This window comes from Aspergillus heteromorphus (genome assembly GCF_003184545.1).
Source record: "Aspergillus heteromorphus CBS 117.55 chromosome Unknown BO70scaffold_23, whole genome shotgun sequence".
Taxonomy (NCBI): domain Eukaryota; kingdom Fungi; phylum Ascomycota; class Eurotiomycetes; order Eurotiales; family Aspergillaceae; genus Aspergillus; species Aspergillus heteromorphus.
Window position 1 is genome coordinate 316,789 of NW_020290428.1, and position 14,173 is coordinate 330,961.

The 14,173-nt window shown below is 54.1% G+C and overlaps 7 protein-coding genes across 7 annotated transcripts; 4 read left to right on the top strand and 3 right to left on the bottom strand.

Moving 5' to 3' along the window:
- The first annotated feature begins 1,012 nt into the window (after positions 1-1,012).
- On the top strand, positions 1,013-2,022 carry BO70DRAFT_364346 (4a-hydroxytetrahydrobiopterin dehydratase). Its single transcript, XM_025543787.1, has 3 exons — positions 1,013-1,434; positions 1,610-1,672; positions 1,834-2,022. The coding sequence occupies exons 1-3, from the start codon at positions 1,285-1,287 to the stop codon at positions 1,987-1,989; spliced, it is 369 nt and encodes a 122-aa protein (XP_025397023.1). The 5' UTR covers positions 1,013-1,284; the 3' UTR covers positions 1,990-2,022.
- BO70DRAFT_105400 (uncharacterized protein) lies at positions 1,914-3,006 on the top strand. The gene is made up of 2 exons (XM_025537830.1): positions 1,914-2,425; positions 2,512-3,006. The coding sequence occupies exons 1-2, from the start codon at positions 2,278-2,280 to the stop codon at positions 2,880-2,882; spliced, it is 519 nt and encodes a 172-aa protein (XP_025397024.1). The 5' UTR covers positions 1,914-2,277; the 3' UTR covers positions 2,883-3,006.
- Positions 3,007-3,503: 497 nt separating this feature from the next.
- On the top strand, positions 3,504-6,236 carry BO70DRAFT_105409 (peptidase family M20/M25/M40 protein). Its single transcript, XM_025537831.1, has one exon. The coding sequence runs from the start codon at positions 3,582-3,584 to the stop codon at positions 5,940-5,942; it is 2,361 nt and encodes a 786-aa protein (XP_025397025.1). The 5' UTR covers positions 3,504-3,581; the 3' UTR covers positions 5,943-6,236.
- Positions 6,237-7,420: 1,184 nt separating this feature from the next.
- On the bottom strand, positions 7,421-7,983 carry BO70DRAFT_105436 (uncharacterized protein). The gene has a single exon (XM_025537832.1). The coding sequence runs from the start codon at positions 7,790-7,792 to the stop codon at positions 7,508-7,510; it is 285 nt and encodes a 94-aa protein (XP_025397026.1). The 5' UTR covers positions 7,793-7,983; the 3' UTR covers positions 7,421-7,507.
- Positions 7,470-9,245, bottom strand: BO70DRAFT_364349 (Sec62 family protein translocation protein). Its single transcript, XM_025543788.1, has 3 exons — positions 8,665-9,245; positions 8,054-8,610; positions 7,470-8,004 (listed from the first exon to the last, which is right to left on the bottom strand). The coding sequence occupies exons 1-3, from the start codon at positions 9,125-9,127 to the stop codon at positions 7,858-7,860; spliced, it is 1,167 nt and encodes a 388-aa protein (XP_025397027.1). The 5' UTR covers positions 9,128-9,245; the 3' UTR covers positions 7,470-7,857.
- Positions 9,246-9,543: 298 nt separating this feature from the next.
- BO70DRAFT_431253 (Lectin C-type domain protein) lies at positions 9,544-11,622 on the top strand (the record flags this gene model as incomplete). The annotated part of the gene is made up of 2 exons (XM_025548224.1): positions 9,544-9,603; positions 9,664-11,622. The coding sequence occupies 2 exons, from the start codon at positions 9,544-9,546 to the stop codon at positions 11,404-11,406; spliced, it is 1,803 nt and encodes a 600-aa protein (XP_025397028.1). The 3' UTR covers positions 11,407-11,622.
- BO70DRAFT_412698 (uncharacterized protein) lies at positions 11,529-14,100 on the bottom strand (the record flags this gene model as incomplete). The annotated part of the gene is made up of 3 exons (XM_025547318.1): positions 11,529-13,642; positions 13,669-13,864; positions 13,927-14,100. The coding sequence occupies 3 exons, from the start codon at positions 14,098-14,100 to the stop codon at positions 11,886-11,888; spliced, it is 2,127 nt and encodes a 708-aa protein (XP_025397029.1). The 3' UTR covers positions 11,529-11,885.
- Positions 14,101-14,173: the final 73 nt, after the last annotated feature.

The following is a 14,173-nucleotide window of genomic DNA, read 5'->3' on the forward strand; positions in this document are numbered from 1 at the left end:
GTATGTTTCTGGAACCCCGGGTTCTTGGGAGGTTGGCGGATTGGATGGTGTGTACTATATATATTATATACTAAGGGCATGGTAGTACTTGATAGTATAGTAGGTAGGAGGTGGTGAATAGGAGGTAGGGCCGGGTACTCCGTAGATAGATGTGGCTGTCGCCATCTTTGTTGGGAATGTTGAGTCGAAGCGAAGCGAATCGAAAAATTTAGATTTTTCGAGGAATGTAGGGGTTGGGTTAAATAGGGGTCTTTTGGTGAGGGGCGAGGGGAGGGGGAGGGGGGGGGGTGGGGGGGTTGGTGTAGCGGGTGTTTTCTTGGGTGTTTGTGCTGGTGCAGATAAAGGGGGGTTTGGGGTGTTCCTTTTGTTACAGGGGGAAAGTAGGGTTATGAATAGGAATAGATAGTTTGTAGGTGAATAGGTAGGGGGCTTGATAAATGGGTGCGTTAACCCGAATTCTTGATTCTGGATATAGCAGATTTTATCTGGGGGTGTATATGAGTACTCACTTTGATGTTATGTTACAGTTGACAGCTTGACTGCGCAGAATTCTGGGGAAAGGGGAAACCGAAGGGAAACTCTAATTCTTGACTTGAGCTGAAGGATTCTCTGCCCTCTACTACTAGGTTTCTCAAGCAAGCTCTAAGATCAGCACGAGACATGAGACTTGTTTTGAATGGTGTCGTTTCATATCTCAAACGAAGATGAACCAGTTCATAAATTCAATTGCTGGTGACGATCAGAGTATTTGCTGAATCAGGCAGTTAGATAGCTGGAGAAGAGAAAATGGGCTGTAATACTTTTTTTTTCTTAATTCCTATACTATTTCTCATTCTGCGTACAGCATCCATCAGAGACTGTGGCTGGTAGCTGTGCATGTTGCCTGTTAGGGCAGCTGCAGGCCCGGCGGGAGATCGACCCGTCCGCAGCCACACCAGGTCACGTGCCTGCAACGCTGGCCGATGCGCGGTGCTCCAACTGTCCGCCTCCGGGTGCTGCCAGCATCCCATATGGACAATTCGTTAATCACCGTCCAGCATGGACCACGTATCTAGGTTGGCTCAACGGCCACGCGTGGTGCTCTCTCGCCTCCAACGTCATACCCTCAGTCGCCCTTATCACCCGCGAAGTTTCTCATCCTCGCCGTCGCCCTCGTTCTCTCCTCTCCATCTCCGACCAGCACCGCTTCTTCTCCGCACTCGCGCCGCAACCACCACCAACCTTCGCACTTCTTTCAACACCCCCTCACTTCGAACTCGAACCCTCACACGCTACGCATCGACGATGGCCGAACCACAATTCTCCGAGGGCACTGACCCCGAACAGGCGCGGCTGGGACTGCAAGCACTGCAGGAACAGCAGGGCTGGGCGCTGGATGAGGACGGACAGGGCGTGAAGAAGACATACTATTTTAAATCATACTTTAAGGCAGTGGTAAGACATGCCCTGCCCTGCCCTGCCCTGCCTTGCCCCCCACACATGTGCCTTCAACCTCGGAAGCGGGTAAGGATAAGGACAAGGACAAGGACAAGACATGAATACGCATGATCAAGACCAAGACCAAGAACACGGACGATCCACTAATCCATCCTCATCATGAATATTCCAGACCTTCCTCAACGTGATCGCATCCGAGAGCTCAGTCAAGAAACACCATCCCACCATGACTGTGGTAAGCTCTGCATTTTGTTTGTTGTCGTTGATTGACTGATCCCACTCCACGTACACACACATGCACATTACACACACACACACACCTAAAAAAAAAAAGGGGGGGTGGAGAGGGGAAGAAGGAAATTAAAATTGAGGCTGACTGGAATAACTACTCCATAGAGGATTGGATCGGTCGATATCCACTGGACTACCCACCATCCCCGGGGCCTAAGTGCGAAGGACCTGGAAATGGCGCAGCATTGCGACGAGGCAGCGGAGCTGATGGGGGCAGTGGAACAAGGCCAGGGAAGGAAGTGCGCGCCGGGGAAAGCCTAAGGGATCGAGATCCCTCGTTTATATGAACGTATGAAGAACCGGGGTTGCAGTGGGTGGGGAGGAGGAGGGGGATGAAGGATTGATTCATTTGTTGGTCTTGTGTTGTGGTGGTGATAATTTATTGCTGTTGTTATTGCTGGTGCTGGAACCGTGTGGCGTAAGGAGGAGCTCGAGCGGTTCAGAATGATTCAGGTTCATTGTCAGGGCGTGTCCGGGCACCGGGCGTAGTTACTGTAAATTACCGCCCTGACGACTTAGTCAGCGGTCTGGTCTTTTGACTCGTGGTCGATGAGACAAACTAAAGTCGAGAATCAGAGACATCACATCCTCCAGTTCCTCCAGTTCCTCCTCTCCTTTCTCCCTCGTATCCATCCAACCAGAACCACTCGGTCGATCTTCCCAATTCCTGCTGTGACGGATCCTGTCACCCTCGGCAGTAAGCTCCCCCCCCCCCCCCCCCGAATATGGGCTTCCGGAGAAAAGCAGTCTTGGCTTGGCTAACCAAATTCTCTCTTCCTCTAGTTTGTCCATCAACCGCAGCCGTTGCCCGGAAAGTGGAGACTGCAAGGTTTGGTTCAATTCAGGGGCATCAAAATATTGATTTCGCATTGCCTAATGGTTACTCGGCCGCCCCGGGGGGTTTGCTTCTGCGATCAACCCGGGTTGCAGGCGCAGGGCTGCATTTGCATCCCATCTCCAGCTCCTCCAGGCTTCCCCCAACTGTCCCAGATGCCTTTGTTCCTCCTCGGTCCACCCCGTCCAGTTCGCCTCTTCTCTCCAGCCCATCCCCAGCTCCCTCAACCCCCCTCCCCTCCACTCAGGGGGTTCGCTTGCGCGCGCAGACCGTTTCAGATCTGCTTGTCATCACCACTAGCCATCTAGTTGCTGGCTAGGCCCGACTCGGCAGGTTTTATGGCCGAACAATCAATAATCTAATTTAATCCCAGAAACCTTGGGCTGCTGGCTCGCCTGCGGCCTGTTTCGTCGTGTTTCGCGTTCGTCCTTTTTTCTTTGTCACACTTCCATCTCCTCTTCTTTTCCCTCGCTCGCACCTCAACGGTCTCCCTCTCTCCCTCTCTCTGGCGAACCAACCTTCCCTACCGACCGCGAGCCCCCCCCTCCCCCAATTGTCAACAATGGGATGCATCTCGACCGGATCTCAGCCATAATCTCTCTGTTTGTTGATCCGACTGGGCAGAATCCTTACCCTGTGCCGTGCACGCCCCAGGACCTCCATCCCGTTTGTATCCACCACCCACGCGAATTTATCTCTGGTGCGATCTACCACAGTCCCTTCAGCCTCCCTCCTTTGCATGCAACTTTCTTTACACCTGTACGGTCGGAGATGATCCACGCCTAGTTTACGATCATCACCTTGCGATGACCCTTATCTCGTTCGTTCCGAGCTCCATAATCTCTCTTTCTCGATCAATGAGGCCCGCGCCCAGCACCCTGTCATTTTTTCGTTCCATTCGTTAAATATACCCCCTCCTGCTGTTCCCAGTGGACAGACATTATACACTATTGATATACCCCTCCCCAAACCTCCCAGACTGCCGCACTCCCGACGTTAGCATCCAGGTCAGGGAAGGATGACGGTGGACATTCATTCCCCTCAACAATCGGTCAGCGAGCGCAGAGGCCAGCAATTGGCCCCCTTGCAAACCAACTTCAGCCGGCCAACCGCGCGACCAGTGCAGGTCGTACCTACAAGGCCGTCGCGTCCACGGCCGACGGACTACCAGACCGATGGGGAATCAGGCGAGCGAGTCCCGTTGCAGGCGACCCCGGTTAAGCGCCAGACATCCAAATCCAGCCTGCGGAACATCTTCGGGCGCGAGAAGTCTTCGCGCAAGCAACAACCCGTAGAGGCCAAGCTCTCGGGCATCGACGAGGTACACCAGCACGGGACGCCCGCTGCTTCCGAGACGGCACCAGCGCCCCATTCACCCACAACTACTTCCACGCCCAAAACGATTGCCTCAACGGCGACAATCCCTACATCTCCGACGGCGAGCTCGCTTCGCCCCAAGCTGCCCGCGAAATCTCGCACAAAATCCAGCGAAGAGAAGCCCCCAGCGGGCGAGCTAGGATGGAAGCCTCCCCCACTTTTCCAGGCATATCCGCAGTCCATCAAGCATGATTGCCTCCCAGTTCCTGCCATGTCGGTGGACGCTATCATGCGCCTGCAAGCTACATCGAAGGCGAAGGCTGGTGGCTCTCGTGACGAAGAGCCATCCGCGGAGGACCCTGCGTCGAGGAAGAAAAAGGAGGATAAGGAAAAGAAAAGACACATGCGCACCCTGTCGGAGACTATTAACAAAATCGAGTGGACCCAAAAGGTCTATGTGCTAGCCACTGCTGGGTATATCCTGCAGTACTCTGGCCAAGGGAAACACGATCGCCTGCCGGAGAAAATGCTACAGCTTGGTCCTCGGTCAGTCGCATTCGCTAGTGATGCAATCCCTGGAAAGCATTGGGTGCTGCAGGTGTCACAGACCGACGAAGATGGCGTTGATGTGACCAAATCTCATCGTTTTCGTTTTGGGTTCCACAGATCACACACTCGGCGGGTGGAGCGCTGCTTCCTACTGGTTTTCGACCACCCAGAAGACATGAGCTCTTGGCTCTTGGCTGTCCGTGCTCAGATCGAGGCTCGGGGCGGCAAGAAGTATGTCTCTGAAAAGGCCGAGGACGAGGACGCGGAGACTCAGTTGGAGGCTAAATCTACTGTCCGCCAATTGGTAACCAAGGACCCGAACAGATTTTCCACCTTGCTGCAACCCCAACAATCACTGTCTGGAGAGGAGAAGGACCCAGGAGTCAGTGACCACTCCCGCCGGAGCTCCTATGTCTCCCTCAATCGCCGTTCAATAGTTCTGCCCCCGGCGCCCGAGTCTCGTTCCGGGTCAGTGTCCACTACCCATACGGAGATCACGTCGCCTGTCAGTGGGACAGGGACTGGTCGCTTTTACTCGTCGGTACCTATTGCGAGCATCCCCGCCGCGCCCTCTAATGGCAATGCGGCAGCAGTTTCCGTTGAAAGCCCGATTTTCACGAGCCCGAAGCGGCGATCGTTGCATATGCCGTCACCCTCGACGGCAAAGACGGCTGCGGAGCTAGCTGCTGAGATCCCTCGGGCTCAGTCGACGCAGCCAGACCCCTTGTTTCGCAGCACCTCACCGCCAGCCCCGAACTTCAGCGTGCCATCGTTCAGCAAGAGATTCACGGCAAGATTCGGTCCTCTCCAGGTTCCCCAAACCTCGCAACTGCCTCCAGCTCTGGAAGAAACAGCCGGTAAGGATCCTCCTGCGGCTGCGGCGCTTTCTTCCTTCCCTTCTCCACCACAATCTCCTGGCAAACTCAAGAACGGGTTCCCGCAGGAGGCAGCAAACCCACAGCAGTGGCCGCTTCATCAGGGCCAAGCCAAGAGACCACCACTGCGGGCTTCCAGCTCCCAAGACTCACTGGCTGACCCGCATCGAATGGTAGAACCCAAGGGTAACCGACTATCTCGCCTTCCCCGCAACATGGCCCCAGTCCCACGGCCAACAACTGCTGTCAGCGAAGGGCCTGCCCCACAGCCGCAATTCGGCCCCGAGGGAGGTAATGCGCGCCGCGAGCAATCGCGACCCCGGGGATCGATGATGTATCAGCCCGACCCCAGCGCCCGTTTACCGCCAGTATCCATGGGCCGTCGGAAGAGCATGCCGGGGCTCATCGGGCCACCTGCCGCGCCTCCCCCGAACTGCCCCCTCCCCAAAATCCCCTCCCCTGTCGACCCGCAGCCTCCCAACTGGAACGAGCCCCCCGCAGACCTGCGCCAGTGCATCTCCCCTCCACCGCTGACCACGATCCGGGAACAACGGAAGAGTATGGCCCCAGCCCTGGCTGGCCATGGCCAGAGCACGCCTCGCAGCGTCTCCCGACAGTCCAGAATGCCTCCCATCTAGCTGTCCTTGCTCTCCCCCTCTTCTTCTTCCACTTATCTACTACCTACCTACATTCGCATGGGGGGGTTTCCACGCCTCGTCCGAGTCGATCCCTTTCCCCCTCTCCTCCCATCCTTTCCTTATGCTTCCACGTCGCCACGGCACGACTCCCTTCCGTCGACTTTGATAGTCGACGAGGTCGATCATAGTATCATCACATTCCATTATATTACATTACATAGCGAACCAGCGTGTGTTTATTTATTTTCTTATCGCTCTTTTTCTTTTGTATCTTTCTCCAGTCATACTTCCTGATACCATTCTTGATCTGTATTTACACATGCACACACACACACACACATACTCACATACTCGCATACACATACTCACATTCACATACCCACATCCACATACTCATCAACATACATATATGTGAACTTGCCTCACGGCCATGGACTGTTTGCTTTGGGAGGCTATCTTTATTTCTATTTTATTTTTGGATGCATGCTTGGCTGAACGATAGATGCTGCTGCTTACTTTACTTTACTCGCTGTTTTGGTTTTCCCGTTACCTTTTTGTGTGCTGTGTGTCTTTGTAATCTAGTTTAGTTTACTTCATGGGTTGCTGGTTGCTGGCTGTTGGCTGTTGGTTGTCAGTCGTCAGTTGTCTATGTCTGCTGATCAAAAATAAGTACATTCTAATATTTCTGCTCTATGTCTGTCTGTCTACTCTTCCACTGCTAGATTAGCTGTGCGGTTACTGTAGAATGTAGAAGTCTTAAATCACCATCATAGATCAATGAGCTTTATAACCTATCACAAACACATAATAATCTATCTCAACTCAATACAGTCCCAACCACCCAAACCAAATCCAACCCCATCCAACTCAATCTAACAAAATGTATATAACTACTATGCAGTGATACAAAGAAAACAAAGAGGAAACAAGAGAAAAAAAAACAAAAAGAAAAAGAAAAGCACTAGCATATTCGCCACCGCAAACAAACCATTCCCCATCCCGACCCCCTTCTTTCGCCCCCCGGCTCGGCCCGCAGAGAAAATCAATCATCCGTGCATCCGCATTTGCGCTTGTTTGCTTGTTTACTCGCTTGTTTGCTCGTTGGTTTGTTGGTTTGCTGGTCAGAATAACTACGAGTTGATTGATCATGAATCAGGTTAACATACAAACATCAGCTTTTGGCCATGAAATGTTCGCTAAATATCCATCAGGGTTGATCTTTCCCCCCATACTTCAGTTGTTGACGGTAATAATAGTAACTAAGCCTGTTTGTTGGTGTCTATATATAGTATGTGGCCACACATCAGGGAGTCCTGAGGAGGTTAAGATGACGGTTATATAGTCAATTAGTAACATACTCTGGATAGTTATGGATGGATTTGGATTTCTAACTACTCAGTAGTACTAGTAATTACTACTATTCGATAATGGACACAGTATATTCTATTATATGAGTGAGTAGATCTGCTTTATTTCAGTGTTGAAAAGGGAAAAAATTTAATTCATCTACCCAAGTGAGCAGATCTACTACATTATACAGAGAGAATGAGAAAAAAAAATAGAGACTAATGGCAGGCAGAAGCAGAATAAATGAACTCCATTTCATAGCTGTTACCCCAAGTACCCGAATCCCTGAATCCCCGAATCCATGCTCGGGCAGTGATAAGAAGGGAAAAAAAAAAGTAAAGAGCAACAAACAGAGCAAAGACATCATGCAGAATAACTACCGAGCGCGCACAGAGGTATGAGAATGAAAGATGATTGATTGAAGGATGGATGGCAAAAGGATATAGCGGGAAAAACATCGGATCATGCTGTTTTGTTTTGTTTGGATCGTTCAACCCCCGCATACTAGGTCTGTAGCGTGTGCTGATCTTATGGTTTATGGTCAAGTGGATGGATGAAACATGCTACATTACTCTTCGGCTTCCTCCACGCGGGGGGCCAGGTCGCGTTTCACGGCGCTTGAGGCATCCGAGGCTGCGGTGGCTGTGGTGGTGGCGGATGGGGTGGAATCGGTCGCTCCGGCTTCGACCTTCTTGGACTTCTTCTTTTTCTTTTCCTGGGGGAGGGTTAGAATATGTTTTTTGGGGAAGGGTATTGGGTCTTACCTCTTGCCAACCCCACAGAGGCTTGAAACTATCGAAGAATCCAACGTCCTCGAACAGGTTGGGGAAGAGCCACAGACCAGGGGGCACAGCGAAGACAGTGATGCAGAACAAGATCAGACGGAAGATCGACATGGCGAAGAACAGACCCAGCAGACCCATCATACCGACACTCAGATACCACACGCCCAGACGCATGAACATCGGCCACAGAGGGAAGAGCACCACCGCAAAGATGGCAGCCACCACACCGACTGCTAGGACCTTCTGCTTCCACTGCGGTCCCTCGTACAGCCAGACGTAGTGCATCATGGGATCGGTTTCCTGGTGCTGCTCGATGCGCACCGTCCACTGGCCCTTGGTGCGGTTCTTGGGCTTGGCATGGTTGTGGCCGGCATGGGGGTCGACCTTGGACACGCGCAGCGCCAGGAGCGACAGAGGAAGCAGCTTAAAGACGTTCTCGGCCGAGGCGCGGTCGGTCACGGGGGGGAGAATCGAGTTCTTTTTGGCAGCTGCCTTGGCGTAGGCGGGGGATTCGATGGCGCGGATGGCACGTTTCACTGGGAGCTGTCAGCGAAACGATGGGATTAGTGGTGGTACTGGGTGTAGCCGACCTTTGAAGAGTTGCTTGCGCTGTCCGTCCATGATACATGTGCGCGTCTTCAGGTTCTGAGACTGCAGGAACTGGGCCACGGCGATCGCCTTGGGGTCGGGAGGGTTGGACGGGTTCACCGGGACTTGACGAGTCATCTGCTGTGGCTGAGGCTGGGGAGGCGCCGGGAGGTTCTGTCCGGGTTGAGCTGGCGATTGGGACCCTTGGGCCTGAGCCTGAGCCTGTGCTTGAGCGTGTGCGATCCGCTGAGCCTCGACCTGTCTCTGGTGGGCGGCGAGAGCTCGCATCCTCAGCTGTGCGACGTATTGCTCGGTGGTCATGTTGTGCTTCGCAGCGTCGGCAGCCAGCTGTTCGCGCTGCTGTTTGGCAAACTCTTCGGGGGTCAGACCGCGCTTTGCAGCTTCAGCGGCGAACTGTTGCTGCATGGCGGCCATCTGCTGGGGAGACGGGCCGGGCGCCGCCATGGTGAAAGGGGTGGGAAGGGAGGGGGTGGGGATTCAGACAGAAAATAGACAATAAAACGGGCACAGTGATGACTTCCAGCGTCCACAGCACACGGGGGAATAGAAGGGTGGTTGTGTCGTGGAGTGGAGGAGGAGACGGGGAGAAGGAAGCCGGGCGTGAGAGACAAAAAGGCCAGATGGTGTTCCGCGGGCTGTCCGCCGCTCCGCCCCTCACCGCCCTGCCCACCGCCCGCCGTCTATCCTCGGATGCGCCCGGAGCCCTCGGCCACTCCAACCATCTCGACGTCGCATCATATCAATCATGAGACTCACCTCGATCAATCCTCGCTCCATGTGACTCATCCGCCCTCTCTCCCTGTCATGCCGGATACTGTGCCATATGCGCTCCAGTTACGCGATCTGCGGCTCGCAGCTCCATGTCATTGACGTTCGACTCCGATGTCTCCTTAAATGCGACTGACGCAGCCGTCTTCCTCGTAAGTCCGCAATCAACACCTCTCCCCCCCCCAACAGAGTCCCTCACTGACACGATTCAGAGCGAACGAGATGTAGCCGGCCAAATCCCCATCAACTTTGTCACCACCTCCGCGGTGAACCTCCAGTCAGCATGCTTCGGAGACAACGTCTACGAAGAGCACGCCGCGGGGAAGTGTATCTCCAACCTGCTGGCCGTCGGGTACCGTCACTTCATCGTCGACATCTACTGGTCCCCCGACCAACGGGACTGGCTGTTCTGCCCTGTCTCCATCCCTCAGGATGACACGGTCGTGACGGTCTCATCAACCTATACCACCGCCACGACGACCACCACCGATGCAGCCCGCGCCACCGTCACCGAGACGGCAACCCCATCGGGGTCGACGGTGTACGAACTCGGTCCCTACCGCTGCTCCAAGCATCTCAATCTCTCCGACCTGATCAGCGTCTTCCACGACTTCTTCCGGACATACAGCTCCGAGCTGACCGTCTACACGAGATACATCTCTCTCAACCTCCACGCGGGCGCCAGCGCCACCACTCCGGAGAAACCTGCCTCAACCATAACCGGCTCCCACCTCCCCACCGGATCCGAGTACATCAGCTCTCTCTTCGACGACCACCTCTCCTCCTACATCTATATGCCATCCCAACTCGCTGCTGAGCGCGCAAACCTGAACGAATCCTGGTACGAGGTCGAAGACGACTACAAGCCCATCACGGAGTACTTCACGATAAACGAAGCCGCCAACGGCGACCAAAGCACCCCCGACGGATGGCCCTGCACGAAGTTCCTCCAACTGGCCAAACAAAAGCGCCTCCTCCTCGAATACGGCACCATCGACCCCCAAATGCAAGACTACAACCTCTCCTACATGCCCGACATCATCTTCCCACAGAACTACCTCACCTCCACCATCTCCGTCTCCCTCGACGCCGACAACACCCTCTCCACAAGCGGCTGCTTCTACAACCCCTCCGCAACGACCATCTCACAAGCCAACTCCTCCTGGGCCCAATCCAACTACATCCCCATCCCCTCCGCCCCAACCCGCAACATGACCCTCACGGAAATGTCCCTCGTAATCTCCAACCTCACCGCCTGCGGCCTGACCCCAACCCTCAACACTACCCTCTTCAACCAAACCGCCAACTCCGCCATCGCGCCCTACACAGACATATCCCTCTCGACCAGCTGGGCCTGGGCGATCGGCCAACCCGCCGACGCAGCCTCCTCCTCCTCCTCATCCACCAACGGATCCATCGACCGCTGCGCCGTGATGGACCTCACCACCCCGGGCGGCCACTGGCACGCAATCAACTGCACCGAATCGCACTACTCCGCGTGCCGGGTCCAAAACGACCCGTTCACCTGGCAACTCTCCCCATCCACCCACACCTTCGCAAACGCGTACTCCGCCGGCTCGTGTCCCAAAAACAGCTCCATGGCCATTCCCCGCACCGGGCTCGAAAACACCTACCTCTACCAGTACCTGCTCACGCGGACAGACGTGCTCGACCCCTCGTCCGAGAATCCGGTCATGACGAAAGTCTGGCTCGATTTTAATTCCATTGATGTCGAGTCGTGTTGGGTGACCGGCGGCCCGAACGTCGATTGTCCGTATGCGTCCGATCCGCAGCAGTTGGAGAGACGCACGGTGTTGGTTGCGGCTATTGCCGGGATCGTTATCTGTATTATTGCGGCGTTGACGCTATTTGTGAAATGTAATGCCAATCGGAGGAATTCGAGGAGAGGGAAGAGGTTGATTAAGGGGTGGGAGTACGAGGGGGTTCCCTCTTGAGGGGTTGTGTCGTGGTGGTGGTGGTGGTTGGGATGGGGTGGCTGTTTGTTGTTGTGGGTGTGTGGGTTGCCATCTATAATAATCTATCTACCTGTGCGATGTGATTTGTATCTATTCACTTCTTGTATCTAATCATCTCACTGAATATACTCTGACGCAGTCCAGTCTTTTGTTATGTTCTTGTTATTTGTTTGGTTATATGTATGTATGTATGCTAAGCTAGCTACCTATCTGTACTTGTCTACATCAGAAACAAGCAGAAACAAAGGGGAGTATCACAAATAAAAACAAAAAAAAGGCATCCATAAATCACATCAATCGTAGACAAAAATCCTCTCATAACCAGTCAGTGCATCTCCATCAAAATCATAATTCCAGTAGAGAATCCCATATCGTTTCAGTTTTCTTTCTTTTTTCATTCCTGTGGGGTGGGTATCTTCCGATTGAGGGGAGGGGGGTAAAGGCTTTCAAAGTTCCAACTATAACCCGGCGAAGCGTGCCCAGCCAGCAGCCCGGATGGGAGTGGTGGAAGTCTCGTCTCGGGGGTCAGTAGTGATCTCGACTCGGCCCTCCTCCGCCATTTTGCCGCTGACGTCTCGTCTCCGACCGACTCCAAGTCCCGCAATGTAGTTGCCATATGATAGGGACGGGCCAGCTCCTATGGTATCAGCTCCGGAGTTACTAACGACGCGGCCCTTGCGATCGCCGTCGATTGTAGCGGGGTCGGCGTGGGGGACGCCCAGACCGTGCTCATCGCTATCATCGTGCTGTTTGAGGGCGCCGTAGGCGTTGAACTTCTGGCCCTTCCTGATCGTGACTTTGCTGTTCTTCTTTTGACTGGCCTTGCGAGGAGTGCCCAGGGCAGGCTTGGTGTCCAGGTCTCCGTAGAAGTTTCCGTTTTTCTGCGGACTATCGAGGACGGGCTCTTCAACTGGAGGCTTGGGGGAGAGATTGGGGATGTCGGTGAGCGCTATGCGGCCACTGGGAACGCGGTTCTGGGGCTCGTCTGGTTTGGGTTGAGGGGAGGGCGGGTTTAGCGCCAACGGGTTGACGCGAAGGGAGTTGAGCGTGTCTTCGTCGAGTTCTTCGTGGTCTTGGAAAATATCAATGTGGTGATCCCCAATATCCTGTTCGACATGGTCGTAAAGTCCAGACTGATACAGCATGTCATGGACGTCGTCATCGGTGCCGTAGTGTTCGTTGACCGCGACGGACTCGTACTCGCCGCGTACGTTTTCAGTAATCGCCTCTCCAATGTTCAAACCGTATCGTTGGGGGCTGAACCAGTCCATCACGCCGCCCTTGGAAGGAGCTGCGGCTTCTTGTTCTCTGCTGTACACAGAGGACGGGTCACGAGGGGCTGGGTGCTCATCTTGTGGTTCCTCTACCGGCGTGCCTGATCGCGATGCAAACACAATCCAGTTGTCCGAAGCGGGACTGCCGCATTGCGATCGAATGGGGACGGAAGGAGTGCGCTCGCGAACTGGGGAGGCCCGAGGAATCGTTGTCGTCGGTCTGGTGAAGATGTCTGAACCCTCTATGGGCGACCCGATCGTGGTGAGGTCATCCGTCATATCATTCGGTCGGTGGAAGGGCATGGAGTCAACGCGTAGCATGGGAGGCATAGGAGGAGCATCTGGTACTTGAAGTGGCCGTCTTGCGTCTGCAAGGTCAGAGGCAAATCGGCCGTAGCCATTGAGGGCTGAGTTGGTGCGGGTTTCTGTGAACGGCACATTGGGAGGAACGCCGATCAATGGATCTTCGCTGGAGACATGGTCTGATCCCAAAGTGGATTTGCTGGCGCGCTTTTCCATGATCTCCGACTTGGTCTGCTTAAGGGGACGGGCAGTCAAGTTGTCTTCCAGCGGGTTCATGTCCGGAGGCAACCGGGTGATTTGGCGGAAGATATTACCCAAAAAGAGAGAAATTCCAAGAGATATCGCATGAAGACCTCCATCGATAATACCCAGAAGGAACATGGCCCTTGCAATCTTGAAGGTCACATGAGGATCAGAGCTTAACAGCGTAGTCCAATCGTAATCATTGAAGACGTATTCCTCGTAGCCCAGATAGGCAGCAAAGACGTAGAACGGGATTAGTCCCAAGTCAAAAGTGGCGGCAAACAGCATATAAGTGGCTTGAGTACCGGGAGGTCTAGCGATTGGGGGGCGGCTCAGGTTGTAGATGCCATACAGTGTATGTAAGATTGCGATGGCAGGCTGGAGGGGGGTTAGCTCTTGTCTTAGCGGGGGTTCGTGTCACTTACTCCGACTCTGACTATCCAGACCACAGTGGTTGCGACATTCTTGATCACGATGGAGCAAAACAAGGACCCGAGAGCCCCTAGAAGAGCAATGACACGCAAGCCAAGTTGCACCTTTCTCCCATTGATCACTCGACCCTTTGTTTTGGGGCTCATCGGAGTCCATTTCGACTTGCCATCGGGGAGGGTGAAGTACTAGCACAAGTGTCAGTGAGATAATTACCAATCGAAGACACTAGAGAGTTATCGGGACCTACCGAGTCTGGATGACGATTTAAATCCACGTACGGGGCCTTTGGCTGGGGCTTCGGTTCCGGCCGAGTCCAGCTCGCCTGTGTCACTGCCTTGGGATTGAAGGGAGCCTCGGGCTGACCGTAGAAGCGGTTGTGGGACACATGGTCGTAAAGGAATGGAGGTGAGTTGTCGCCCATGATCGCGACGGTGGAAGCCCCAATCTAATTAATCTCGAAGCATCGACCCACGCGACGAGCGGGGGAAAGGAAT

Excerpts from the sequence above, each read along its gene's own strand:
- BO70DRAFT_105409 (XM_025537831.1), top strand. The coding sequence starts at position 3,582 with ATGACGGTGGACATTCATTCCCCTCAACAATCGGTCAGCGAGCGCAGA.
- BO70DRAFT_105436 (XM_025537832.1), bottom strand. The coding sequence starts at position 7,792 with ATGCGGGGGTTGAACGATCCAAACAAAACAAAACAGCATGATCCGATG.
- BO70DRAFT_105400 (XM_025537830.1), top strand. The coding sequence starts at position 2,278 with ATGAGACAAACTAAAGTCGAGAATCAGAGACATCACATCCTCCAGTTC. Across the intron at positions 2,426-2,511 it reads GGATCCTGTCACCCTCGGCA|TTTGTCCATCAACCGCAGCC; the intron begins GTAAGCTCCCCC and ends CTCTTCCTCTAG.
- BO70DRAFT_364346 (XM_025543787.1), top strand. The coding sequence starts at position 1,285 with ATGGCCGAACCACAATTCTCCGAGGGCACTGACCCCGAACAGGCGCGG. Across the intron at positions 1,435-1,609 it reads AATCATACTTTAAGGCAGTG|ACCTTCCTCAACGTGATCGC; the intron begins GTAAGACATGCC and ends TGAATATTCCAG. Across the intron at positions 1,673-1,833 it reads ACCATCCCACCATGACTGTG|AGGATTGGATCGGTCGATAT; the intron begins GTAAGCTCTGCA and ends ACTACTCCATAG.
- BO70DRAFT_364349 (XM_025543788.1), bottom strand. The coding sequence starts at position 9,127 with ATGGCGGCGCCCGGCCCGTCTCCCCAGCAGATGGCCGCCATGCAGCAA. Across the intron at positions 8,611-8,664 it reads GCGCAAGCAACTCTTCAAAG|TGAAACGTGCCATCCGCGCC; the intron begins GTCGGCTACACC and ends GACAGCTCCCAG. Across the intron at positions 8,005-8,053 it reads CTCTGTGGGGTTGGCAAGAG|GAAAAGAAAAAGAAGAAGTC; the intron begins GTAAGACCCAAT and ends ACCCTCCCCCAG.